This window comes from Carassius auratus, chromosome 5, assembly GCF_003368295.1.
Source record: "Carassius auratus strain Wakin chromosome 5, ASM336829v1, whole genome shotgun sequence".
Lineage (NCBI taxonomy): Eukaryota > Metazoa > Chordata > Actinopteri > Cypriniformes > Cyprinidae > Carassius > Carassius auratus.
In genome coordinates, this window is record NC_039247.1 from 18,106,402 (window position 1) to 18,134,313 (window position 27,912).

The following is a 27,912-nucleotide window of genomic DNA, read 5'->3' on the forward strand; positions in this document are numbered from 1 at the left end:
TTTTACTGCCACTTAATCTGTAAATTTACAACCCACGGCGATGTAATTTTGATGTCGCAAGCAATACATGTGTACCAGCTCTAATGCCATGGTGAAAGTTTGAGCAAAACATGCTTAAAGGGGGGGGGGGGGGGGGGGGGGGGTGAAATGCTATTTCATGCATACTGAGTTTTTTACACTGTTAAAGAGTTGGATTTCCATGCTAAACATGGACAAAGTTTCAAAAATTAAGTTGTACGTTTGAAGGAGTATTTTTGTTCCAATCAAGACAAAAAAAAAAACTCTTGAAATATTTCAGTGTGTGCGCACATTGAATTGTAGAATATAAGAAAGTTTTGAATTAAATTACAAAAAAATATATATTCACACAAAATATAATTTTCCCATGATATTCTATTTTTTTTTAGATGCACCTGTATGCATAAATTATTTCTACTGTATTTTATTTTATTTTATTGTGCCAACTTTTAATTTAGTGCCCCATGCAATTTACTTTATTTTCCCCAGAATTCTGTTTTCCATTTTATTTATTTTTTGTTTTATAATTTAATGCAAATTTAGAAAATATAATATAATATAATATAATATAATATAATATAATATAATATAATATAATATAATATAACAATTAATTTACAGCAAAAACATTGCCCTTTTTTGTCAAATAAGATAAAACATGGTTGAAAAATATTTGGGTTGAATGATATTCATTACAAATAATAGTAATTGTATTATTATTTTGAGAAGAACATTTTACTATATCATAGTAATATATTTCTGTTAAAACTTTTTCATGTTTGTAGGGAAGTTTTTCAAATGATATGGTCAAAAGCTGTGTTAGAGGCTCTGTAGATGAAGTTCAAAAAATGCTACGCAAAAGCTGAAATCACAGTGAGTTTCACATGTCTGAGTAGTTTACTAAACTAGTGTTTCTGTAGCTCAAGTGGTAAAGCATTGCGTTAGCAAGTACAAGGTTGGGTGTTCGAATCCTGGGGAACACATGTTAGGAAAAAATGTTAGCCTGAATGCAATACTCGCTTAATAAGTCGCTTTGGATAAAATCATCTGCTAAATGCATAAAGTAAATTTTCAATTTAAACTATACAATTAATTTAAACAGAGACATGCAGAACATGCAGACTTATAAGCGACTGGCTGATTTTTGATGATTGGACTGGCTGTTGTCATGTTTATTAACTGCTGTAAAAGCCTATACATGTAATAGTTTGATGTGTCATCCATCTCTCCATTCTTATAGTTGCCAGGTATCGGCTATATTCCAAGTATAACAGTATACACATTATAAAAAGGATCTATTTTCATTTTTATTGCACTACAGATACATTTTAGGCAGCCACGGTAGCCCCCCAAAAATGTAACCTGCAACTCTGTAATTTTTCCTCTAATTTCTTTAGCCCAACAGCAGGCTCCTGGCAACACTTCTAATAGTGCTAAACATGTTGCTGCTTGTCATTAAAGGGACAGTTCCCCAAAACAATGTAAATTCTGTCATTATTTACTCACTCTCATGTTGTCCCAAACCTGGGACAAAATCTGTTAATTTTTTGTGCACAAACAGAACACAAAAGAAGCACTAAAATAATGATTTATAATTGAATCGTCATCTGACAATATTACAGTTAGATAAAATAAGTGGCTATGCTGTTATTTCAGATTTATTTACATGTAAAATGATCACTCAGATTAGAATCAATAGAAATCTGATTTTAACTGAAAGTCTTGTTCCTCTCAGCCACTTACTGTACGTAAGCAGACACAAAGAGAGGTGTGTGTGGTGGAAAAGCAAGACCTCGCGCTCGTACAACAGTACTGATGAGTCTGGGAAACTAGACAAGGTTTGCCTAAGAAGTCACTAGCGCTTTTTTGGGGGGAGGGGTCCTAAACGGGGTCTGAAAAGTCAACAAATATAGCAACAAGGCCGCTAAATTGGCAAGACTGGATTGGTCACTATTTCAGTTTCATTTTGACTTCAAAGATTTAAGTACTAAAACAATGAAATAAAGTGTGCCCTTTTAAGTGTTACTCTCATGGTATATCTGCAGTTGTAGCTATAAAAGAAAATATGAACATTGTAAATTGTTCCTGCTCTTCTAAAAAAACTATAGAGCTTGCCATAATAGACGATGCTGACGGTGATACCATTGTTAAGCTGCAACACTGGTTACATCATTTGCCCATCGTGGCACCGTCGTCTTAAAACCACCACCACTCCACCATCGTTTTGATATTTTACAGCAGGCTAATAAAAATAATTTTGTTCAGTAAAAGAACAGACTCTACAATAAAAAAAAATAAAATAAAAAAAACTTAATGCCGGCTGACTTTTGGAAGTTTTTTTTTTTTTTTAAATATTCAGTTCTAATTTAATTGGTTCTACAAGTGTTTGCTGATTTTTACTTTATTTAAACTTTGTGTAATTTATTTATTTTATTTGCCATCAAGGTGTATGCCGTGCCTCCAAGCTGTCTTATTCGTTCTAATTCTAAGATTTCATTAAAGTGAGTTTGATGTTGTATTTTGTTGTATTCAAGCAATTGACGCCGAATTGCAGCTAATTCGAAAGTGAAGTTGAAGTCTTAAGCTATTTTCAAAGCAAAATTTAAGCAAAATTCAAACAAGCTAAAAATGAACAATTGTTTTACGCCGAATTATCGCTATTTGAAAGTAAGAAAGTAAAATGTGCATGCCGCTTTTATAATCTATTTAAAAGTAAAGGAAATTGAGGAAAAGAGGGAACGCCCCTGCACCCATGGTGATACCAGTATTACCAGTGTTGTCAAACGACGATTAACCGGTGGGAAAATTTCCTCACTGTCACAACCCTAGTTGCAAGCTTAACTAAATAAACACTGTGGTAACTCAATGGAAATAAAATCGCAAGCTGTTATGTAGACCCCACAGGGCATTTAGAAAAGGCATTTTTTTTTTTTTTTACATGTGATGTCCCAATTTCAGAGAGACATGCTTCCTCATCTTGAGAATAAAATAAGCAATTTGGGTTGCTATAGCCAGACTGTAGCAGTCTCAAAGCAAATATTGTACTTCTCTCTAGTTTCTTCCTTTTCTTTTAAGAAATCTTCTCAAGAGAAAAAAGGCAAAAACGTTAGCAACTTCTAACATTCCCCTGTGGTTTCCAAATGTGAAGATCCATCCACAATAAAGTAAAGATTTAATCTGAAAAAAAAAAGGGTTTTGTGCTACAGAAACAAGATGACGTGATGTCTGATGGCGACAGTAGAAATGGTATCTTGAAAGAAAAATCCCTGCTTATGGAAATCATGTCAGAAAGTTCCACAAAATGAAATTGTGGGCAGCTTAAACATACCATATTTCCTTTTTTCCTTTTGTTCTTCACTCCAAGAGAGAATGACTGTTTAATCCTCTAGTCTCATTGTTCAGCCATGTCTGGGTGGTTGAGGGAAACTACTTTTTCACAGTGATGGTATAGAGTGTGATTTGCCAGAGAATGTTGTCTCTTTTGTCATGCCATTTCACTTTCAGTTAAGATTGTCTCATCAAAAAATACAGTATGAATCGTAAGACAACACATATCGCTTAATAAAAAAAAAAAAAAAAAGAGGGATACATTTGATCTGGTATGCTGCCAAAACTTAAGATGTGTCTTGAGTTTCAGTTCACTCGGTGGTTAAATTATATGGTCCAATGGCATTAATGCCCCTTGCCATTCTAATCTAATCAATATTCTATTAACCTAGGCAACAAAATCACAGAGACATTCGAAAACAAAAATGCTATTTAACCAGTTCAGAGCTGAAACAATTCCCTTTAAAGCTCCTTAAATGTATATCTCACCCAAAAATATCATAATTTCCTCACATGCATAGGTTACTTTCTTCTAATAGATAATTTCGAGAAAGGTCCATGCAATTTATGCCCATACAATGGAAACCAAAAATGTTCATCAGCATTCTCTATAATATCGTATGTGTTCTGTAGAAAAATAAATAAATAAATAAAAAAAATTCAGGATCCCTTGTACCCTTTTCATGACATGTTCACGCTCCTAACTTATTGAGCGAAGCTATAGAGAGTCTGGGCTAAAACCACCAGACTATGGAAGTTTCTTGTCACAAGCTGTCAGATTACTCAAGTCTGCCTGACAGAAATCTTCCTATCATCCAATACCCAACTTTCCAAATCTGTTGCCTGAACCCAAGGCTCTGTTTAACCACATCAACAGTGTATGCTTCACTATAATAACACAACAGAGGGGAAGCAATTCCATGCCAGGATAGCCAGACTACTGCAGTGACTAGTGTCTGGCATTATTCGCTCTATAGGTTTTCTGCATGTTGCTGCTGGAAACTGGGCTTATTGGGCATACTCTTCTTGCATATCCATATGACATCTCAGTGTCCCTATATTAGTGAAGGGAATTGGAAGTTGGCCAGTTGAAAGTTTCCCATTTGATTAACCAAAAGCATTTCAAAGTCATCCATCTCTCATATTTCATCCTGACTTTGGATAGAGAAATGGCATTGAGTGGCCTGTTTTTCCCAGTGAATTATTCTGGACAGCTCATCAGGCAGATCTGACGCAATAAGCTATATCCCAAATGCTACCCCTAAATTCCATATAGACAATTGGGGAACAATCCCCAATAATTTTTTAAGGAAGGCCTTTATGTTTAGGTTGCATAAAATCCAACTAACTCCCATCAGACATGCTTCTTTGACTGCTGTTAGATTAGTAATACTGCGATGTGTAACACCTAGTTCATGACATCCAACAGCCCTTTTACTATATTAACTGTTTAGTAAAGCAGTACAGTTTTCATGTAATGCTGTCTATAATCCTTTCATGCATGGTGTCCACTACAGTGAATAGATATTTGGAATCCATTTTGGGCCATTTAAGTTTTAACACCCAACTGGCGAACTCCCAAAGTGGCGTCTACGAATCTAAATTAATTTTAATGCGGTACAGGCCTACATTTAAAAGTGTAGGCATGTACCGTATGAGTGCAGGGATTTGTGTGCATGATTGTGTTGGAGTATGTGGTGGAAGGGTGTGTGTGTTTGTGTATTTGTGCTCACCTGTGTATGAATAGTATTTAAAAAAAAAGAAGAAAAAAAAGTACAATGCATTAATCATTAAATCAATATATAAACAAGCAGCAATACTAATTGTCATGGACTACGCTCCATTCAGCTTAAACACTCCCAAGAAAACTCCAGGACACAGATGATTAATCTCCATAAAATTTACTGGGAATATTGTGAAACTGTAATACAATGCAAATGAGATGTATATTAATATTAGATCCAAATACAGAGAAAACAGAACGGATTATCTACACAGCGGTGATGTATATGATAAACAAAATCGAGCTAGTAAACAATCAGCAGTAATAACATAAAGCAAACTTAGCCTTCTCAATAGTCTCACAAAGATAAAAATAGACATTATCCTAATATTGCATGATAAGAAATACTCACAGACGTTGCTTTAGCAAAGGGAAAGGAAAAACGCGATCGCTGGAGAAACAGGTGACTGAGAGAGATTGCAGGCTGTTGCGATTGACTATCGCATAGCGATCAACTTCCTGATTCGTGACGTGCGCAGTAGCGCGTCACTACAGTTACAAAGATAAACATATTACACTACATTGTTAAAACCCAAAACAAAGCCTTTTATTATTATTTTCCTTTAAGTGGCATGACACTCCCCACCTGGGGTCTTTGAAGAGCCCACATCAATTGACAGAATCAGACTTTGGAGAAAGAAGCAAAACTACTTCTGTAACAGGCCGAGAAAAGGCCTTTCTGGCTCCATCCTTAACAATTTCCACTTGAACTTTCCGAACTAATCCATCCTCTTCTGGAAAGGTTTTCGTGATGAGACCGACCGGCCATTGATTTCTCTTAGCTTGATTGTCTTTCAAGAGAACCACATCTCCTTCTTGAAGGTTCGGCCTCTTTCCTTGCCACTTGTACCGAAGCTGTAATGTTTTGAGGTATTCATGTTTCCATTTGTTCCAAAACATGTCTGCTAGGCTCTGAACTTGTTTCCATTGTACTCTGATGAGATGCGCTTCTTGAAAGCTTCCTGATGGAGGAGGCGGCGCAGAGCCTAGCTTGAGAGTTAGGAGCATCGCTGGGGTGAGGATGAGAGGCGATTCCGGATCTGACGAGACTGGAATGAGTGGTCTGGCATTCATGATCGCTGTTACTTCGGCCATGAGGGTTGTCAGGACTTCATGTGAAAGATGAGACCTTTTCTGCTCAAGCAACATGCAATCCAGAATACGACGGGCAATGCCGATCATCCGTTCCCAAGCCCCACCCATGTGAGATGCGTGGGGTGGGTTGAATACCCAGGTGCAGTTCTGGGTGTTCAAGTACTCCTCTACTCGTTTGAAACCAGGATTCGACAGGTCCATTTCTAATTCACGAGAAGCGCCGATGAAGTTAGTTCCGCAGTCGGAACGTATCTACTTTGCGGGGCCCCTGTAAGCAAAGAACCTCCTCAAGGCATTGATAAAACTGCTGGTACTCATGGCTTCAATCACCTCGATGTGAACTGCCCTCGAACACATACAAGAGAACATCACAGCCCATCGTTTAGAGTTGAAGACTCCTCCTCTTGTACGACGTGAAACAATCTCCCAGGGTCCAAAAACGTCGACACCTACATAAGTGAAAGGAGGTGCTACTTGTACCCGTTCTGCTGGCAGAGCTGCCATCTGCTGATGTTCCATTTTGCCCCTCAGTTTCCTACAAGTGACGCATTTGTGAAGTAAACTACTAATGCAGCGTTTAGCTCCCACTAGCCAAAATCCTGCTGTTCGAATGGCACCTTCAGTCAGATGTCTTCCCTGGTGTTTCACTGCGTCGTGATAGTGAGACACAATCAGAGTAGCTAGATGATGCCGGCCAGGAATGATGATGGGATGAACCTCATCCATACTCAGATCCGATTGCTCAATTCGACCTCCTACTCTAAGAAGTTGGTTTTGGTCTAAGATGGGGTGCAACTTCCAAAGGCTGCTATTTGGTGGAAGGTTGGATCCTGAGTTAATACACTTAAGCTCCTCTGAATAGTACTCGTTCTGGACACTCTTCACAACACACACTTTGGCTTTCAACAATTCTTCCTCTGTAGGTCGACAGACATGCCACCCTTGACATTCATCCTGGATAGAGTGAGCGAAGGAACGAGCCACATGAATGAGGCGAGCTATGGCTGTAAAGAGAGTGCTGAACTTGGAGAAGCGTTCGAAGCGTTGTGGATGTATCACATCTTTAGTAACACGAGTGAAGCTTGCCACCACCTGGGGACGCACTTCAGAGTCAGCGTCAGGGTCGATAAGGTCGTAAGCTTCTTGAATCTCAGGTAAATGCAAAGACGCATCGTGAAGAAAGGCTGGACCTTTGAGCCAAGTTGTGCTGCTAAGCAAGTCTGAAGTCACAGTTCTTGATCCAATGTCGGCTGGGTTGAGGTGTGTTGGGACGTACTTCCAAAGCCCAGAACAAGGTGACTGACGGATTCTTTGGATCCTGTTGTGTACGTAGACATAGAATCTTCTCGACTGGTTCTGGATGTATCCCAATACAACCTTGCTATCTGTGTAGTAGACGATGTTGTCAAACATAGTGTCCATCTCTGAAACTATCATCTCAGCGATCTCGATGGTGAGCACAGCCGCACAAAGCTCAAGCCTTGGAATGGTTAGATCGGGCTGAGGCGCCAACTTTGCTTTCCCGAAGACAAATCCAATCTCAGTCTGTTCCTGGTGGCTTGTCACCTTGATGTAGGCTACGGCTGCTATTGCCTTTACCGATGCATCTGCAAAGACATAAAGCTCTCTTCTTAGAGCACCTGCAGTGGAGAATAACGTATAAGGACGTGGTATCTGGAGTCCCTCCAGATCTTGGAGCGATCGTTTCCATCTAGTCCATTCAGTCTCCATGTCTTTGGGAAGAGGTGTGTCCCAATCCTCTGCTTGCTTAGTTAGCTCTCTGAGTATCAGTCTTCCATGGACCGTGATGGGTGCGAGGAATCCTAGAGGATCGTATAGGCTGTTCACAGTCGAAAGCACTCCTCTACGAGTGAATGGCCTCTGGTCATCTTCGATTCGAAACATGAATGTATCTGTGCGCATGTTCCAGAGCAATCCAAGGCTACGTTGTATTGGCAAATCATCAACGAAAAGATCTAAGCTGTTGATGTCCTTGGTGCGATCTTCAAATGGAAATGCTTCGATAACTGCCATTCGGTTTGAAGCAATTTTGTGTAGCCTGAGGTTAGAAGTTGCAAGCATCTTCTGTGCTCGCCCTAGGACGCTGACGGCCTCTTCCTCTGTGCTGAAGGACTTCAGAGCATCGTCAACATAGAACTCGCGTTCGATGAATCTTCTTGCATCACTACCATAGTCTGCTTCTGCTTTCTTAGCTGCCCGTCGCAGACCATACACTGCAACGGCAGGCGAGGGACTATTCCCAAAAAGGTGCACCCGCATTCTGTAATCAATGATGTCGGAGGTAGGGTCATTGTCCCTGTACCACAGAAAGCGAAGAAAGTCACGATGGTCTTCCTTGACTACAAAGCAGTGGAACATCTGCTCGATGTTGGCAGTGATCGCCACCTGTTCCTTCCTGAACCTCATAAGGACACCTAACAGGCTATTATTAAGGTTGGGACCAGTTAACAAGACATCGTTGAGCGACACTCCTTCACATGATGCACTACTGTCGAAGACCACACGAATCCTATCTGGTTTCCTTGGATGATACACACCAAACAGGGGTAAGTACCAACACTCTTGTCTAGGCTGTACTGGTGGAGCAACTTCAGCGTGTGCCTTCTTGAACAACTTCTCCATAAACTCTAGGAAATCGGCTTTCATCTGTGGTCGTTTGTCCAGTGAGCGCTGGAGCGAGACAAAACGGTCAAAAACCTGCTTCCTGTTGTTGGGCAGCCGTTGTCTCGGCAACCGAAAGGGTAAAGGTGCGACCCAACTTCCAGAACTGTCCTGAAAACACTCGGCTTCCATTATCTTCAGAAACTCTAGATCCTCCATGGATGCAGCGAGTCTATGATCATCGGGAGAACGAGCGAAGACAGTTTGCCCTAAGCAGTCTCCACTGAGCGTCATGGAACCACTGATGGAGATTGGTGCTGAATGATGCTGAGGTCTAAACGCTTGCTCAAATACCTCTTTTATTTTGATCTGGTTGTTGCATGGTTGGAGATAGCTCGTACGGCCGTTCTCGAAAATGGCTGTTTTGTAGCTTCTCACCTCTTGTGTTCTGTGAGCACCTCCAAGGCACACATCACCAATGATGACCCATCCTAGATCAAGCCTTTGTGCAAACGGTGCATCACCTGGGCCGCTAATCTGTTCTCGGACCTTGTGTACTTGTAAGATGTCTCTCCCCAGTAAGAGGAGAATTTTGGCATCCGGATCTAAAGGCGGAATCTTATCAGCGATACGCTTTAGGTGGGCTTGATGGTAGGCTGCTTCCGGCGTAGGAATCTCAGTGCGAATGTTAGGGATTTGGTTGCACTCCAGGAGTGTAGGTAAACGAATGCCAATTTTCTTGTCCACCGACTCCACAGTATAACCACTGGCTCTCCTTCCCACCGTCTCTGAACACCCTGCACAGGTCTTGAGGGTGTATGAGTAGGAATTTCCAGAGACCTTAAAAATCTCAAAGAACTCCGACCGTGCTAGGGAGCGATTGCTCTGTTCGTCTAGTATGGCATACATTCTCTTAGACTCATTCTTGCAGCCATTGGGGAACACATTAACAAGGCAGATCTTAGCACATGTCCTAGCGCTCAATCCTTCACCACATACTTGAGTGCACGTCGACTTAACCTCTCTGATTTCTGCTTTGTCCTCCTCCCCACCATCCTCTGAAGTGGAAGGGAATGCCTTAGATTTCCAGGTAGGTGAGTAGGGGTGAAGTGCTGTCACATGAGCCACACTCCCACACTCTGTACATTTTATTTCAGCGGTGCAGTCCTTTGCTATATGGTCTGTGGAGGAGCAACAGCGAAAGCAGATATGATGCTCTTTCAAAAGATGTTTACGATCATTTATGCTCTTCTCGCGAAAGCCTCTGCACTTCCTCAGAGGATGAGGCTTCTTGTGCAGGGGGCAGTGTTTGTTGGGATCAATACGTTCTGTACTTTCTCCATATTCTGCCTTAGAAACCCCTGAGACCTGCGTCTTGTGAACGTATACTGGTGTCTTAGTAGGTTTCTCCCATTTACTCTTTCTCTCCACTGTGGCTTCCGTGAAGAAGTTAAAACTTGGGTCAGTGCGAGCCCTTGCCTCCATGGTGATGAAGTTTACAAACACGGAGAAAGGTGGAAAACTAACCAAATGTTCCTGTTTGTATTTTGCTCCAAGGTAAAGCCACTTTTCTTGCATGTTGTAGTTTCTCGATAATAGGCCTAATACCTCTGGAGGTATCCAAATACGATAAGCCTGGAAGATAGTTATCTTCTTTGGCTGCTTGAAGCTCCGATAACAGGTCGGCTAGATCCCTGAGTCCTCGTGGATCCTTCATCGTAACCTTCGGGAAGTTTTCTAGCTTGTTGAACAAAGCCTGCTCGACGGCCTCTGGTGATCCATATACTTTGTCAAGGCGTTCCCATGCCATGCGCAATCCAATGACTGGATCCTTAATGTTGACAGTTTTAATTCTTCTTACTTGCTCTGTTGACTCTTTTCCTAGATACCTGGTGAGGAGGTCAAGTTCTCCTGCAGCCGACAGGTCTAGATCGGTTATAGCATTCAGGAACGATGTTTTCCAGGCCCAATAGTTAATTGGCTGATCGTCATATGCGGATAAACCTGAAGTCACCAGGCTGCTACGAGCTAGGTATTTGATGAGATCTCCAGTGGAAGTAGAATGATCATAGCTAGCTTCATAAGGTGTCTTGTGAACATGTGCGCGCGCAGGAGGGGAGGGATCCGATTTGACGTTCTGTTGCAAGCGACTTTCATCACGCTGAAGAACTGAGAAAGTGTTAAACGCTGGATTGTAGCTTTGTTGTAGTGGCACTCCACTGGTCTGAGGAGCTTGATAAACTTGATGTGGCATAGTGTCTGCAGAAGCAGCAGCTTGATTTTGACTCGTGCTGAGTGGGTGAGGCGTTGAGATGATTGCATCATTAGTTTGAGAATGTGGAGGATGCAGCGTTGGTGAAATATAGTCACTACCTCTTCTTACCGATAAACCTTTGCTGCATAGGCTGGCTTGTGCTGACACATAAGCGGCGACTCGCTGGTCTTTGACCGATTGAGGAACCTGGCTGCTAGCCTTACTGCATACTTCAAAACCCATATCTTGTAATCCGGCAACAAGAGCATTTGCCTCTGCTATGGCAGCATCCTTTTCTTTCTCCTCATTTAATGCATCAAGATTGGCTTGAACACGAGCTTGCTCTACTTTAAGTTCGATTTCTTTCTGCGTGTGTGCTGCTCTAGCTTGCGCTGCTTCAGCCTTTGCCTTTGCCATGGCGACAGCCATACTAATCTTCGAGCTGGACGATGTACCAGATGCACGACTGCTTCTTGAACGCACAGTCTCTGACTGGATATCTTCATTGCCTTTTTTACTGTTGCTTCGTTGTGACATCGTGACTCACTCCGGTGTCAATAACATGAGAAGCACACTGTAATGCTGTAGCGTTGGCCACTTCTCTTGGCATTGAATTGCTCCGTGAAAAAGCGATCCTTGTGTCCCTCATTAGCTGTGTTGCCGTCTTTTCACTGTCATGGACTACGCTCCATTCAGCTTAAACACTCCCAAGAAAACTCCAGGACACAGATGATTAATCTCCATAAAATTTACTGGGAATATTGTGAAACTGTAATACAATGCAAATGAGATGTATATTAATATTAGATCCAAATACAGAGAAAACAGAACGGATTATCTACACAGCGGTGATGTATATGATAAACAAAATCGAGCTAGTAAACAATCAGCAGTAATAACATAAAGCAAACTTAGCCTTCTCAATAGTCTCACAAAGATAAAAATAGACATTATCCTAATATTGCATGATAAGAAATACTCACAGACGTTGCTTTAGCAAAGGGAAAGGAAAAACGCGATCGCTGGAGAAACAGGTGACTGAGAGAGATTGCAGGCTGTTGCGATTGACTATCGCATAGCGATCAACTTCCTGATTCGTGACGTGCGCAGTAGCGCGTCACTACAGTTACAAAGATAAACATATTACACTACATTGTTAAAACCCAAAACAAAGCCTTTTATTATTATTTTCCTTTAAGTGGCATGACACTAATAGTATATATTTTATTGGGTTTATTTTAATATAAATAACTGAACAAATTATATATATATATATATATATATATATATATATATATATATATATATATATATAATAAAGGTTTGGATCAAAATTAGGGGAAAATATGTCACCAATATTGAAATGAATGGAAAAGCTCCCCTTAGTGCTCTCGTCTTATTCTCCTTTTCCATCTCCAAACTATTCTACTCGCAGGTGATTGGAGTGATCGGAGGACAGTGTTTGTCCTCCTGCGTTCTTACAGAGTGATTTTTGTGAAAGAACTTCTGTTTTTGCTCTTCGATCTCTGAGTGGTTTCAGTTTACTATGTTGCAGGCCCATGCATTAAATTGTTAAAATGAAAAACCTCAAGGACATGTGAAAGTGAAGGTCATCACAGCTCAACCAGACTAAAACACATTGAGTTTCAATGAGTATTTGTGTAGGACTTTGGAAAAAGAGGTCCATTGCACCACCAACAATTAACCCACAAAACCTGCATCAGCCAGGTCAGATTAAGGCTCCGTTAGCACCCTCTCTCTGATAATCTGTTGGTGATTGGCACTTCCCTATTCTCCCCTCACCTCGGCTCTTCCCACACGTGTCATCTTGGCTCGCCGGAGGGCAGATAGGGGCTGTCAATTAGCAGATAATGTAGGGAGCAGCTGAATGTCAAACAACGCTTCCCCGGTGGCGACCACACATCAAATGTCCGTCTGGCTGCCTGCGGGATACAATGTCTTGTTACTGAAGTAGGGTTAGAGGGAAAAACAGCCAGCGGGAGGGGAGAAAAGCTGACGAAATCTGGCACGTTAGTTACAGGCTCTCTATCACTTTCACTAATACAAGACGACATTATAGTTCAATTGTATAGGTCCGCGAAGAGACATCTAGAAACAATGTGGCATTTGTTTGGGTTTTCATTCCCGTGTTTATGGTTTCCGTTCAGTTGTCAACTTTCTGGACAATACTTTTCATTATTTTCTAGGTTCAGGAAACAGCCTACATATAAACCATGCAACAAGCCTCCTGCGTTCAAAATCAATAACTATGCTGAAATATCACAGCAAATCTCCCCCATCTTTAATAATAACCCATGCAAAATATCCACACTATGAGAACCCAAGCCAAAATCCTTGTAGGTCTGTTTTTTTTCTTTCTATGCTCGTCATGTAGGTGGACCAAAATCTAATCAAGTTTAGATTTAGAATAGAGCCTATTCCCTTCTTCTCATGGAAACTCCTTTCATCATTTCGCTTGAGCCCGATCACCTTTAAAAATAACAGTAACCACCTCTTGTAGGTCAAGTCAGACAAATAGTCCCCTGGATATAATTAGCCGTCTGTCAACAACCATCAATTCACCCTGAGTGAGAGCCGTGTCAAACAGTACTTTGGAATTTCAACCAGATCGGTGTCTGCCAAACGTATGTATTTCAAAAGACACACTGCCAGAACCAAACTTGGCCCGAAAAATATTTCAAGAGATTTGAAAGGAAATTAACGTCACGTCCAATCCATCATGACTAGCCTAAAGGGATAAAGCTTGCGGTTGGTGATATGTGAGAAAATGTCAAGTTTTTAAAAAGAAGGATGTGCCAACTTATTTGGGGAATTTGGGGTTTACTGCCAAATATCACTGATTTTAGTTTAATGCTCATCTACTTCAGCGCTCCATTTCCAAAGGAAATGGAAATATGCCGGCATAACAGGGTCAGTGTCTCCATCTTGTGGTCATACTACTTTTGCTCAAAGGGGTAAAATACCAACATCACAGTGGAATTTCTCTAATGTTTAGCATTAATGAAATATCAACAAAGAGAAAAAGAAGAATAACACCGAGACCCAATGTACAGAATTGAAAGTGAGTATATTGTTAAACAGGTGCCTGGGTATTACAACAGCTGTTGTCATGGCATTGCGAGGTATTCGTTTGTTTACTCTCCTAGAGGCACTAAATATAGTGTTGCATGTACAGCTCTGCTCATTTAGCCTGGATTCAAGGGATCCCTGAGCAGAAACAATAGTGCACATATACTGTACAAGCTCACTTCAACTGTAGATACATAATATATTTATATTGCATCACTCTCCATCACATTCACATAAACATATTACTCTTCAATTGATGATATGAAAATGACATGTCAGCAATATGAAAATGACATCAAAAAAGTCAAGCAGCATATTTGTAGTTTGGCAACATAAACGAGTGACTTGATGTTAGTCATTCTCATATCTCCACCAACAACTTGTTTTATACAGCATCTCATTTCATACACTTTTTTTTCTTTTCATCACATTTGAACACCAAAGAGGACGCCCTTACAATTATGTCAGATTAAACAAAGTCAGTGAATTACCGAGAGGGAAAACAGCATTTGGCCATCCACAAATTACCTACTGTCACCCATACTGACTTATGTGCTTCGATATAAAAATTACCAATACAAATAAATCAAATCAAAGTCATTGTGCAGTTAGCAAATAAGCACACGGCAAAGACAACTACTAGTACGGAGGCAGTTTTACAGAACTAAACCAAACAAAAATCATCTTTCAGTCATTTTTCCTGACTAATACGACTGCTGTTGAAAGATTATGATTTTGTTTGTTAATAATGCACTTCGATCACATACACAACACAATTCACACTGAGCCTATAGAATAATAGAATGATGCTGCGTCCATGCTGTGCTACATCAATATCTCATGCAGATACTGGCATAGAGAACAAGTCAGCAGTTTGCTAATAATTCATCTGGTCTCCCATTTTAACTAACACATCGCTGTCTCTTCAAAGATAATTCATCTGCAACAGATCTGAATACTTCACTGAATACTTCAAGTGGTGACTGGAAGATTACAGATTGTCAGCTACAATGTCTCTGATGTGGTTTGTTTTATTTAATTATCTATAGACATACCAAGTCTTTACTTCATGGCACCTCACAGTTACCAATTGTTTATATAATTATATTATTTATTAAAGGTGCATCGTGTAATTTCTAGTAGTTACCCAAATGGAATTTAAAAAAAAAAGAATGCTGCATCCAAATACGCTTCTCCAAACATCGTTCCTGGAACGTGGAGTCCAAAACTATTCCAGTCAGTTTTTTTAGTGTTTCCGTCACAAGCAGGGTTATTAAAGTACATCAATAAAAAATAATTAAAACCATAAAATACCACTTAAAAATTTTAAAAATTACAATATTTACTATAATAAATTATATTTAGTAATATATTATAGCATCTATGTGATACTGAAACTATAATAGAGGATAATGGATTTGCACTTAACTGGTAGGGGGAAAAAAGCAACCTTAATATATTGAGCTGCTTGACAATTTAGTTTTTATAAGCAGTCTTACATGTAACTACCATTAGCATTGAAAATTACTAAAAGCACCTTTAAAATATGACAACGTACTATTCTTCTTGATGATTTGATGGATATTATGCAGCATATTTTTGACATTATTTTGAACTGTGATCAACACAAATAATACTATCAATCTCTTAATCATTAGCACACTGTATTGCTGAGTGTTTTCAGTGTGCTCCATATTGAGGTCTGCAATGACATACGTTGTTGCATAGTAATCTTTATCATAACTACTAGCAGGCACTTCTTGAGTTGGAGGCTCGAAGCGCCAGGCTGGCAATGGACTTCACCACACAGGTGGAGGCTCTATGGCAGGTGCCGGCACTAGCGATGTAGTTGGAGGCTAACCGGTGTAGCCGCTTGCTCCCAAAAGTGTTATAATGGCCGGGCATGACCTGGTCAATCTCCTCTTTATCGACCATCTCAACCAGCCTTTCGCAGCTACGGGTGTAGTCGCTGATCCGGCTGTAGGGTAGCCAATCAATCATGGAACCATCATAGACCACGTCTCCACTGAACAGCATTTTGTTCTCCTTGTCATGGAGACAAATGCTGCCTCTGGAATGGCCCGGCATGTGGAGAACAGTAAGCTGCCGGTCCCCAAGGTCGATAACATCGCCTGGAGAAGGAGGAAAGGAAGGAAATGTGGAACTGGATATTGTCACTGCATTGCAGCACTGACACAGCAGAAGCTGTATCGACTGATGCACAAGTTATGAAACAGGATTTTTGAGGTATGTTACAGTTTATTGCTACTACAACTGAGATACCCTGGTGCAAAAAACAAAAATGTTGTGTTAAAAGGTTTTAATCATATACTTCTACAAGCAAATATGCTTGACTGCTGGATATGAGTAGATATGGTAACACACACAGTGATTATATCTGCATAAGCTATGTTTTTAAAAATCCACTAACGTTTACAAGAAGGGTTAAAGACACAAGGTCAGCTTAGTAGAAATAACTCAGGGTTCACACACCTTTTCCACAATTGATTTCCATGACAGTCAATTAAAAGATGAGAATTTGTATACATTATTTCGACTGCACTCACAATGAGTACTTTCTTACTGATGAAATATTTTCACCAAAGCATAACTTTTTAATTATGTAACTATAGCTTTACTAAAAACTACACAATATTCACTATAAACAGCCTGTGTGTCAACTTAATATCTGAAGATACACTGGGGTGAAAAAATAGGCCTAATTTGTGAATGGACATCTGTACAACTCCCTGCATAACAGTCCATTCACAGAGAATTATGGGAAGGAGGTCATGTGTGGTTTACTCAGAGCTTTACTCTGATTCTGCTGGGTTTCCGCCAGTGGTCCACTATAATGGTTTATCTCCACCATCAGGCAGATTATGAAGCCACTTTAGAGAGTGAGCTTGCTTTTCACTAACCACTGACATGCCTCGTGAGTCTATCATGATCTGATTTGTTTCGATCTTCCTCTAGAGCTCTTCAAAGACATTATGCAAGGCTCCCCAGAATGAAGTCATACATTTTAATGTATTGTTATACGGTTTCGTGGAGTAGCTTATGCAATGGTGTGTGTGTATGTGTGTGTGTGTGTGTGTGTATACGCACACACACAAAGTGTTACATGCATTAGAATCCTGCAAACATTATAATAGCCCACCTTCTTGTAATATATGTGTTGGTGTAACAGCCTTCACCCTGTACTGTCTTGCTCTCCATCCAGGCGCTGGATCCTCCACGATCTCGCGGTCAGATAACCATGTCACGGTCTCGAAGTTGTCACCGTTAGCCAGAGCATCCACCTCCGCCTTGTGCACGCCCACCTGTTGAAACTGATGCAGCCCACCCGAATGATCAAAATGCACATGCGTGCCAATGGCTAACAGAGGGTTCTTGCGCTTCGAATCGTCCCCAAGCAGCCCTTTACTATTGATGTAGTCAGGCAGACTCCGTAAACCCAGTCCAGTGTCTATGACCACGTCCTGATGTGACCCACGTATGAGCCAGATATTCGCCCTGTTCCCCGATTCATAAAACCGCTCCTGGATCCAAAACACGCCATTTTCCAGCGACTTATGCGCGTACCAGTCAGTCGCAGACATCTCCAATACATTCAAGAGGTTATTATTGCATGCAAGGTTAATAGTATGGCTGTTCACCTATAATTTTGGTTTCAAATCCTAGCTGATACAACTGCAGAAAGGACGCTGTCACGCTGTCGCTGACACCCTGTTCCGCAAGCGCAGCGCGTCATCGAGCGTAACGACATGACGTGCTGGAGAGGCGAAGTGCTATTGGTCAATGCTGCAATAGGCTCCACCAAAGTCATGTATATTACTACTTTAAAATACTATTTATTTGCCTAGGTACTCAGGCGCTCATTTATATTCATCCAAAAGCTGTCACAGAACAGTGTGAGTAGTTTCTGCAATGCGACCAGCTGCCTTACTGGCGCAGTTTTAGAAGAAATGCTGCATGTTGTCAATATTTAAATTAACCTACTCACCCACGTTTCAACGCAGTGGATATAAACGCCGCGGATATATATATTTCGGCCAGTTGATTCTTTATCACACCTTCCATTACCAAAGCAATTTTAGGAATATTTTACATTAATCTTCACCATAGAGGCCCTGGGTCTTACCAGAGGGTCCTGAAACCCAGAGAGGGCCAACTCCACTGTTCCCTGCGAGTTGTTTTCTTCGTACTTTTATTATGTTTCCCTCAGCAAGCTGAACCAGGGCTTTTGAAAGCTGGAGATGAGTTAGACTATATGAGACCTTTGAAACAAGAGACCAGAGGACGGATGGAAGACCTCCCATTTAACATCAAACTCCATGCAGGAAAGGGAGCTGAGTGGTAGCCTTTATTTAATTTTGGTACCATATAATACCTATTGCTTCCTACTGGGAGACTTCAGAATTCTGAGATAATCATATTGTAAAAGTATATGGGTAAGAGTAGCGAGGGCAATGTTGTGTGTTAACACTGCCCTTCAGATATTAAATCTATTTAACCATATGTTTAAGTGAAATAGTATAACTGATTAGAGATGTTTTAAACTTGAAAATAGTTTCTATTGTCATTTGATTTGTTTTATCATTATCATTTGTTTTTTATGGTGTTATTAAAGTAAGAAAAGTCAGACATTTAGAAGTTTAACAAAATTGATGTCCTGTTTTAAAGTGTTTGCACAAAAGAAATTAAAATAATTGAAGATGACAACTGGACACCAGGTATTACAGGAATCACTTTTGTATGACATATAATTTGGCTGATTTAAGATTTGCTATAGACCATCTTACAAAGGAACTTAAACTACAAAAGAAGATAATTAGGAAGGAGAGAGGTAATTACGCAAAATACAGAATCCCTCTTTAAACAAACAGCATTTTTTTATAATCTGTAAATAATTTGAATATTTACAGATACTAAGGGAAATGCAAAGATCTCAAGTAAGGACAAGGAGGAATCGCTAATTAAACACTACCAATTGAGTCTGTGCAAAGCTATAAGCCGCTTTTCAAATTAGGTAGAACTAATGGAAACATACTGTCCAATTTAATATTTGTATCCTATGCACCGGTCATTCAGGTGTGTGAATGTTGTTTTATTTTTCTGTGGTATTAATTTAACAACATAGATGCTATTAACATATCTTACGTCATTCCTGTCACATCATCAGTCAAGTGTACAACACTAGTACCTGCGCGCACATATTTAAAATGGTTTTTGGTTACTGGGAAAAACTTTCTTTAGTGCAACTGTTTTGACAGCACAGTGTTTCTTGGTACATAATAGTCATGTTTGAATAATCAATAGTAAATGTACTTGAAACTCCAGAGCACTAAAAGCACTTGATGCATGATCGGACTGTTATTTGCCCCTCCCCATAGGAAAATGATTACATAGAAAATTACTTTAAAGATGGTGATGATTACAGAGGAGGAAGTGATGACAACATGGATGAAGCCACTTACTAGAAGAAAAAAAAAAAGTCTATCATGCAAAAGAATTAAAGTTAACCAATATGTATGTACAATATAAAAACAAAATTTTTTAGTTCATACACATCGTCTTCAAAGAGAACAGTGTTTTCTAGGTATAAAAATAAGATTGTGTAATTCTATAGATAATAGTCTAAACTGGTATCATTTAAGCTAAGTGATAATAAAATTAAAAGGTTAAAAATAACTAAGAGAATCAGATATTAAAATATAATTCCTTTATTTTCAACCTGCATCTACAGGATGAAGGCACATAATCGCTGTACTTGTTTCAAAGAAATTCTTATCTCTGCTACTTAAATGGAATTTAACATGTCTGAGAATATTTTACAAATCATCCCTTTGTTCTTGTTAGAGAAAAAAAAAAAAAAACGGCAAGCTATTATGGTTCCATTAAGTTTAGTTTTTCTTTTTTACAAGCAAAATTAAAAAGTGTAAACCTGAAATATTATTACCATAAGTTGCATTACTGAATGTGAATTGTACATTTCCTAAAATAAATTACCATGTTCATTTCCCTGACAACCAGACAGTGGCAGCAAATATCTTGAACAATATATCAGCTGTTTGCCATTGCCAACTACAAGCTTAACAGAGGTACAGAGATATACACTGGCTCATGAGTGACACACTAGAAAACCAGCGATCAACTGTGCAAAATGCATCAAGGAAAAAATCTGGCAGGACTGGAATCATTTCTTGATTACGCGATCCTCACCCGCGTTTGTTAATCGTTTTTATAATGTGGTCCTGCTTATACCTTCCATTAATGCCTCCTTCAAATTAATTCAACGAATTCCCTGGTGATTTAAGAGCCCCTTTATGCTTTCTCTTCATGCTTCACAAAATGTTGCTGTTTAGCAGCAGACTGTAGGTGAGAGTCTTGGTGAGAGGGAGGAGGCAACCGAAGCATAGCAGCAGCTGGCTGTGTTGGTCCTGGGCTGATTGAGTCAATGGTAGTATGGTGGCTAACATCTGCTTTCATCAAAACTTCATAGTACAACAGGTAAAAAACAGGTGTCACAATGCCCACAACCAACATGATGGCAACTGCAGTCCACCATCTCATTCCCCAGTCAGCACCATAGTATGGGTCTTTCTTCTGGGCTGGTCTGCGCTCGGGATCTACCAAAAGCGGCTGCTCCAGCAAGGACACAACCTCGTTCAGGCTGCTCCTGGAAGGGGCAGATGACTTGACGAGAAGTTGAATGTCCTTGTCCTTCTCCTGCAGGAAGCACTCCACGGTGTCCACAGATGAGGAAGAGGATGAAGAGTCCAAGGAAGCTCCAGAAACGGGGATCTCAGAGATTCTGTGAGTACCACTGGGTGAGCTGCTTTTACGGGGAACAGTGCTGTGAGTTTCTGTGAATGAGCTGAACTTCCTCACAGGGATCCTTATGGACCGCAGTGCGAAGAAGTCCTGTTCAGTTAGAAGATTGTTGGCCCGCTTTATGTCTGCAACCTGAGATGAGAAGAATGAAGAGCAGAACAAGAATGAAAATCAGCACAATCAGTTCAAGCCCTGACAACAACCTTGCATACATTAGATATATTTGGGTAGCTATGTGGGCAGGACTGCTTTGCGTTTTACATGCTTTGCGTCTAAGAAACATGAAGTAATGGGGGAAAAAACAGAGCTAGATGTTTCCCAAACAAGATCAGGAAAGACTTGTTATTATGAGGTGTAGTGTGAAGCAGAAATGTGTTACGGCAGCAAGGCAACATCATAACATGATGTTAATACAGAATTCAACCTGTGGGCCATATATTTTACATCAGCTTTTAATGTGGCTCAGTCAATCAAAATGACAGTGGGAACTATCCATTGTATAATATTTTTGTTTTGAGACTTTTTGTCATGATCAAATTTAATTAGTGTATAGCTCACAATAAGACTTATAACATGCATTTAGAATACATCATTTTCATTAAATACTTATTTTAAAGAACCCCTGTGAAGAAAATCAACCACAGAAAGTTTTTAAAGTTGTCTATCTGGGACGGTATGTATAAAACTTCACAGAAATGCTCTTAAAAAAAGACTTAAGCTTTTACTTAAGTGTCAACAATTTCTTAGTTACAAGTAGGACTTTTCTAAGAGTAGGAGACTTTTATAAAGAAGCTAAAAGCAACGTTTAGGCTGATGATATATGTGGCTACTTTTTGAGCAATTTTGCCAGGCAACTTTTTTTGAGCAATGTTGCTTGGGCACTTTCCCATTGAAAAAAAAAAAATGTTATGTGCAAATTCTAAATGTTATGTGTATATAGGCTACTGTGACTACAAATAAACAGAAACAGACTCAGCTGAATAAGCAGGCAATAGTCATAACGCTTTATTTCTGTTTGACTAATTAATTTAAATTAATTCATTATGATTAATGTAGCACTTATTATAGTAAAACTAGTATTATAGTAAAACTATATATGTCCCAATACCACTTTTTTACTTCCGATGCTGCACTGCAGTATTGGCTATTTGCCGATTCCGATATCAATCCAATATTTTTATTTTATTCTTGAACTAATACTAATACTACTACTACTACTAATAAAATAAATGGAAGCACTTTGTTCTATTAGCCACCTAAAAACATCTCACTCAAATGGAGAACAAATACTTCAGTATACAGTCCACATACAGTTCAATACAGGTAGTTCAGTACTTAAAGCTACCAACAGGTTTAAAGTTAAAACTATTTAAACAGCAGCATGGGTGATGGTTGGGGGGGTGGGTAGGGTGTATTTGTTTGTTCGGGTAGGCGATATGGCAAAAATGAAATATAGAAAAATAGAAATATTATGATTTTATCATGATTGTTTGTCATGTTGGTTTTTCTATTTTGCAAGCTGTTTGAGCATTATAGCCAAATTAATATCCCTATAAAAAAGACAGCTTGTTATTGAGGTAACAAAATATGAAAAAGTGTGGCAGATATTTAGGCCAAAGTGGGAGAAGATAAAAATATTTGTCATTATTTTATGTTTGTTATAAAAAAAAATAAAAGATAGAAAAAAAATAGAACAAAGATACACATTACTAATACACAAAAATAAAATAAACAGTCTTTTGCAGGAACAAAAGTATTTAGCAGAAGCATTAAAACAATTTCATGAACAAGTAAAAATGAAACACAATATACACTTATCTTATTAAAGCAACAGTTTTCAAGTTTTTCAGTCTAGAGTATTGAGTGATTTTTTTCTCTGTGTGTTTTGTGTTTTATTAACATTAAAGGAATAATTCACCGAAAAATTTAAATAGGTTAGTGTTTTGTTTTTTATATCTTCATGTACCCACACAAAAATAGTTTTAAACCTGAATGAAGGATCTTCTTCTGCTAAACGAACACTATTTTGAAGAAGGTGGAAAACCAAACAGTTGCTGGTTCTCAGTGACTTCAAGAGTATTTTTTTTCTCCTGCTATCAAAGTTAATGTGGACCAGCAACTGTTTGGTTCTTCAAAATATCTTCTGTTGTGTGCAGCACAAGTAAGAATTATACTGTAGGTTTGCGACAACATGTTAGTGAATAAACAGTGACAGAAATAAAATTTTAGGGTGAACTATCCCTTTTATTACAGTCAGCAGCATGTATCCTACTGTCCCTTTAAGACCTGCTCACATCTCTTAATTTCAGTTGTTTACTTTCATGTTAGACATAACCACCTGAGGCTATACATAAACCTTGTGTTTTTTGACAGTATTAACACAAAACATAACTTAGTTAAGTAATCAGGCGCTGTTTGAAGGGTTTTTCATTTTTATACGCACGCTTTGAGTGTGCTCAGAAAAAAAAAAATGCTTGTCAGAACAGCCCACAAATGAAACATAAATAACCAGTAGGGCTTTCTTCAAAAGCAGATCATAGGGACATTTGTATCATCCACGATCACAAATATTTATATTGCACACCCCTTCCCTCAGAAGAAATCGCAGACCAGACCACAAGAGCACGCTAGCGTCGGACCTCAAAGGGGCAGGGGCTCAAACGGAAAACGGCTCATTCGACCGTTGGACTTTTTTCTCTTTAAGGTTAAAATACTTCCACACTGCTGACATGGCTATTCTGTAAGTTAGCTAACTCTAAGTTAGCTAGTCTCATTTTCATGCGACTACTGTTATTCTACGACTACCACCATTCACTGCCATCATACAGCTTGAAAGAGCCAGGACAAATTTTAATATAACTCTGATTGGATTCGTCTGAAAGAGTAATGTCAGTTTCGCCTGGGATGCCCTAAGAGTGAGTAAATCAAGGTTTAGTTTTCATTTTTGGGGGAACTATCCCTTTAAATAATTTAATCTAGGACATAGTCTTAATACTTGGGAACCTTTATGAATCACTTCTATCCCACAAGTCTAGGAATAAGAGTAAAATTACGTCATTCATAGAATTCTGACACACTTGAAAAATTTTTTTTTTATATACATATGGCCCCTGGTGTTTTGAATATGTATAAGGACAAACCTTATGCAAATTCATCAGTCAAAACCATTGCAGAACAAACAAGGTGCAGACTGTGCGGTCACTGAATAATAACTTTGTGAGATCACAATGAACTAAGATGAGTGACAGCTTTACTGTAATTATTAGGGAGTGCTCTTTGCTTACTTTCTAGACTATAATTTGAATACATTCATGGATTCATTCTAAAAAAGGCAATGGCGATAACTTTTCATCCAAGATTGCCAATGCCATTGTGTAGCGTTTACCACAGCATTGCGTTCTGCTAACTAAGGGAAAATGGAGAAGGTTCGAGCTGGTGAAAATGAGATGAAGCAGGAAATAATTTCCATGTTCATAGACACACCTATGTTCAATGAGGTAAGGGTGTAGAGTTACATCCAGACCATTTTAAGACATCAATAAATTACTTTAATGGAGAGAAAAAAGAAAAGAAAAAAAAAAACATTCATGTAATTTTAATTATAAAATGTGAGTTTTAAGGGACAAAATTTGTGCCTACAGGGGGACTTTAAAATATACATTTTAGAATGTATAATATTAGATTTAAAGCATAATTTTACAATACATTATTTATATTCACATAAGATATTGATCACACCAGTCACATACACAGTCATTTCTATAAACATACTGAAACAAAAAGCAAAAGTACAACAAGGGAACTCTTACTTACAGTACAGAAATATTGCAGAGAAATACTGATCAGCGTATCTCCGTCTTTTATGTCCCTTATCAAGTAGACAAAATCGTCCTTGCGATCTGCAGATGTGCTCCTGCGCTGCCTCTCCTTGCCCCTGGAACGCAGCTCAAATGTCTCTCCGTCCTCCTCCGAGTAGTCAGTCTCTGAGTGGTTTCCAAAAGCGGACATGTAACCACCTGTGGGTGGCAACTGGAAACCATTGTGCTGGTTCCTTCCAGTCATTTTTCCACTGTAAAAAGAACAAAAGGCAGATGAATGAGGTTTTGCTGAACATGTGTCTGTTGATCACTGGTCACTGGATTCTTTCTTAATTTCAGATTAGAAGAGACCGCATAGTGGAGGTGTGGAAAAATTAAATACAGATGGCTATCTTAGCCTACTGTAGACTGCCGATGTTAACAGAAGCTAGTTTATAAATATCCACTAGCTGCTTTAAGTTGAAACACCAAACAAATAAATAAATAAATAAAAATAAAATATATATTAACTACATTTTCATGTGAAATGTTGCTCAAGTGGCCAAGCACACTCAAGTTAAGTTAGCATATACTAGCGTTACACTGTATTAGCATGTAAACAAGACTTCACAAGATTTACATAATACGATTTATATTCAAGGAACCAACAAAGACAACCAAAAAAACAAAGACCAAACGTCTTTTAAGCACACAAAGTAAATGTTAAACGGATATGCTTATTGAATAAACCCAACCCTAGAAAGGTTTATAAACGTAAAAGCCAAGTAACGTTATCTCAGTTAGCATAATATTTTAGCCAGCGTTACGCAACACAACTACAATATCGCTGCAAAAAAAAATAATAATAATAAAAAAAAAATAATACTATAAACAGTCTCTTAGAATGCAGAATAATACAGCAATTCCTGTAAACATTTCAGTATGTGATTAAACAGTACATAATGTCTAATCCTCTTTAGTAAACCGGGTCAATGATCTCATGCTACTGATGCTAACCTAACCAAACGGCGACAGGTTAGTTCGAGTTTTTGTAATAAACAAACGCACATTAATCTTCTTTTCATCCGTTTGTTGCGGTTTAACGTTACCTGAGAAACGAGTGTGGTCCGCTTGACTTTAGTGATTATGGCATTCTCCAGTTTCCGCTATGTGCCTCATTACTTCAGCTGCTGGATTACTGGAGACAGAGAAGCCACGTCAACACAGAGACGTCGCTCCTGTTGCCCTTACATCATCAATAGTTCCAGGTAGCTATAGGCAGTGATGTTTATAATAATAATAATTATTATTATTACGTTTGTAACAGGGGACTATTAATAGTGGATCTCATAACTGACTGCAATTGACTGACAGCAGTATTTTGTTCACATTCCGTATAACCTTACTCATTTACAAATAAGCACATTACAGATTTTATTATACTAGCTTTTTTACAATTATTATTTATTATGAAGTTCAGACTTAAGGTTATATTTAAATGAATTTAATAATTTTAAAATTAATGTGAATTAATGGTATTGTATAGCAGTGATTTCAGTATTTGCAGACAAAATGCAAAATATGCATATCCTGAGGGAGGGGCCAATCAGCTGTTGTCCAGAATCAAGTGGTGTGTCTTTGTCAGGCATCTCAGTTGGGATCTGTCCACAGCTGACCCTGAGAGTAGTTGTAAAGTAGCCTACCAGTGATGTAGCTATCAGCATCACTAATGCACACCAGCCCTCACAGCACGTCAAACTGCAAACCATGTGAGGGACCCTAATCTTAACTATACAAAAGCAACCATCCACTCAAAACACCCTAACAACAATATGTAGCAATGCACTAAAACCGCAACCAGAGTCCACCAACCGCATAGCAACATACTAACAAGTAATCAGTAAACCTTAGCAAATGCATGTCAATTGTCACCACACAGGAAACCACCCAAAGCATCCTAACAACCATTTAGCAATGTGCTAAAACTACTTACAACATCTTCAACCTCACTGATAATCACCAAACATGTCCAAACAACCGCATAGCAATTTACTAAAAACTTAAACTTCAAACGTCATACTTACCGTATAACTATTGACAGTATACAGTATTTACATGCAGACTGTAGGTGCCACTGTGATGACTCTCTGTCTGGCCTTCTTTCTTTGGGGATCCTCAGGAAAGGGCTTTTCGCTGGTGTCCACGTGGACCCGAGGTCCAAAGCTTCTCCTGCTGGCTGTAGAGAAGCTCTCAAATATGAGAACATGTCATCAGGCTGCTCTGTCTCCACCAGTCCACCAGTCTCCTACAGACGCTGCTCCTTCAGCTGCCAGCCATAAATGCTAGCAAGACTCTTGAGTGGAAGAGACGTTCCCTACCTAGCATCCCAAAAAGTGTGTAGGAAGAGCCCTGGTCATAAGTGATGCTTATGACATAAGAAAGACTTGAGAGCTTGTAGCACATGATCAGGCTTCAAAGCTTCAGGGACAGTTTATTGATTTAAAATATTAACTCAAGCTTCTCTACTGACATGAAATGTTGAGGCTCATTTAAATGTGAACAACACTAGATATCAGTAAGTCAAAGCTGCTTGAACTCAGTATTACAATAATACTATACGATATACAACTCCGTTACCTTTGACATCTTAAGTTTGTCATATATATATATATAGATATATATATATACAGCAAGACTATAAGGTCTTTGAGCTAATACTGTAACGAGGAGTCAGAGGCGTTCGGATCCATGTGCAGAACTTTATTCAGATAATGGTCGGACAGGCAGAAATCAGGAATGGCGTCTTGTATGTTAGGGGCAAGTAGAACCAAGCAGAGACTGGCAGGCAGCAGAGAATCAGAGTCGAAATACACAATCCAAGATCAGACAAAGGAAGAACAAACACAAGGGAAACCACTCGAAAATGCTAGACAGGCTAAACAAGACTTCACAATGTGGTGGACTGAGTGTACTGCTTATATGGGTGTCTGTGTATTAGCTGAAGGTGTGAAATCAGTACCAGGAATGAGGCAGGATGGGAAATGGAGTTCAGAATGAGTCCTGAGTCTTGAGTGGAGTGCCCTCTACTG

General features: G+C 39.2%; 3 protein-coding genes across 3 annotated transcripts; all 3 read right to left on the bottom strand.

The window, feature by feature from the left end:
* Positions 1 to 5,742: 5,742 nt before the first annotated feature.
* On the bottom strand, positions 5,743 to 12,266 carry LOC113079239 (uncharacterized). Its single transcript, XM_026251457.1, has 3 exons — positions 12,083 to 12,266; positions 11,419 to 11,868; positions 5,743 to 9,965 (listed from the first exon to the last, which is right to left on the bottom strand). The coding sequence occupies exons 2-3, from the start codon at positions 11,634 to 11,636 to the stop codon at positions 6,476 to 6,478; spliced, it is 3,708 nt and encodes a 1,235-aa protein (XP_026107242.1). The 5' UTR covers positions 11,637 to 11,868; positions 12,083 to 12,266; the 3' UTR covers positions 5,743 to 6,475.
* A 2,105-nt stretch (positions 12,267 to 14,371) lies between these two features.
* Positions 14,372 to 17,951, bottom strand: LOC113079245 (metallo-beta-lactamase domain-containing protein 2). The gene is made up of 2 exons (XM_026251470.1): positions 17,350 to 17,951; positions 14,372 to 16,321 (listed from the first exon to the last, which is right to left on the bottom strand). Exons 1-2 carry the CDS (start codon positions 17,789 to 17,791, stop codon positions 15,936 to 15,938), a joined length of 828 nt encoding a protein of 275 aa, XP_026107255.1. The 5' UTR covers positions 17,792 to 17,951; the 3' UTR covers positions 14,372 to 15,935.
* A 1,335-nt stretch (positions 17,952 to 19,286) lies between these two features.
* LOC113079253 (lysM and putative peptidoglycan-binding domain-containing protein 3-like) lies at positions 19,287 to 26,087 on the bottom strand. Its single transcript, XM_026251483.1, has 3 exons — positions 25,933 to 26,087; positions 24,840 to 25,095; positions 19,287 to 21,158 (listed from the first exon to the last, which is right to left on the bottom strand). Exons 2-3 carry the CDS (start codon positions 25,086 to 25,088, stop codon positions 20,517 to 20,519), a joined length of 891 nt encoding a protein of 296 aa, XP_026107268.1. The 5' UTR covers positions 25,089 to 25,095; positions 25,933 to 26,087; the 3' UTR covers positions 19,287 to 20,516.
* Positions 26,088 to 27,912: the final 1,825 nt, after the last annotated feature.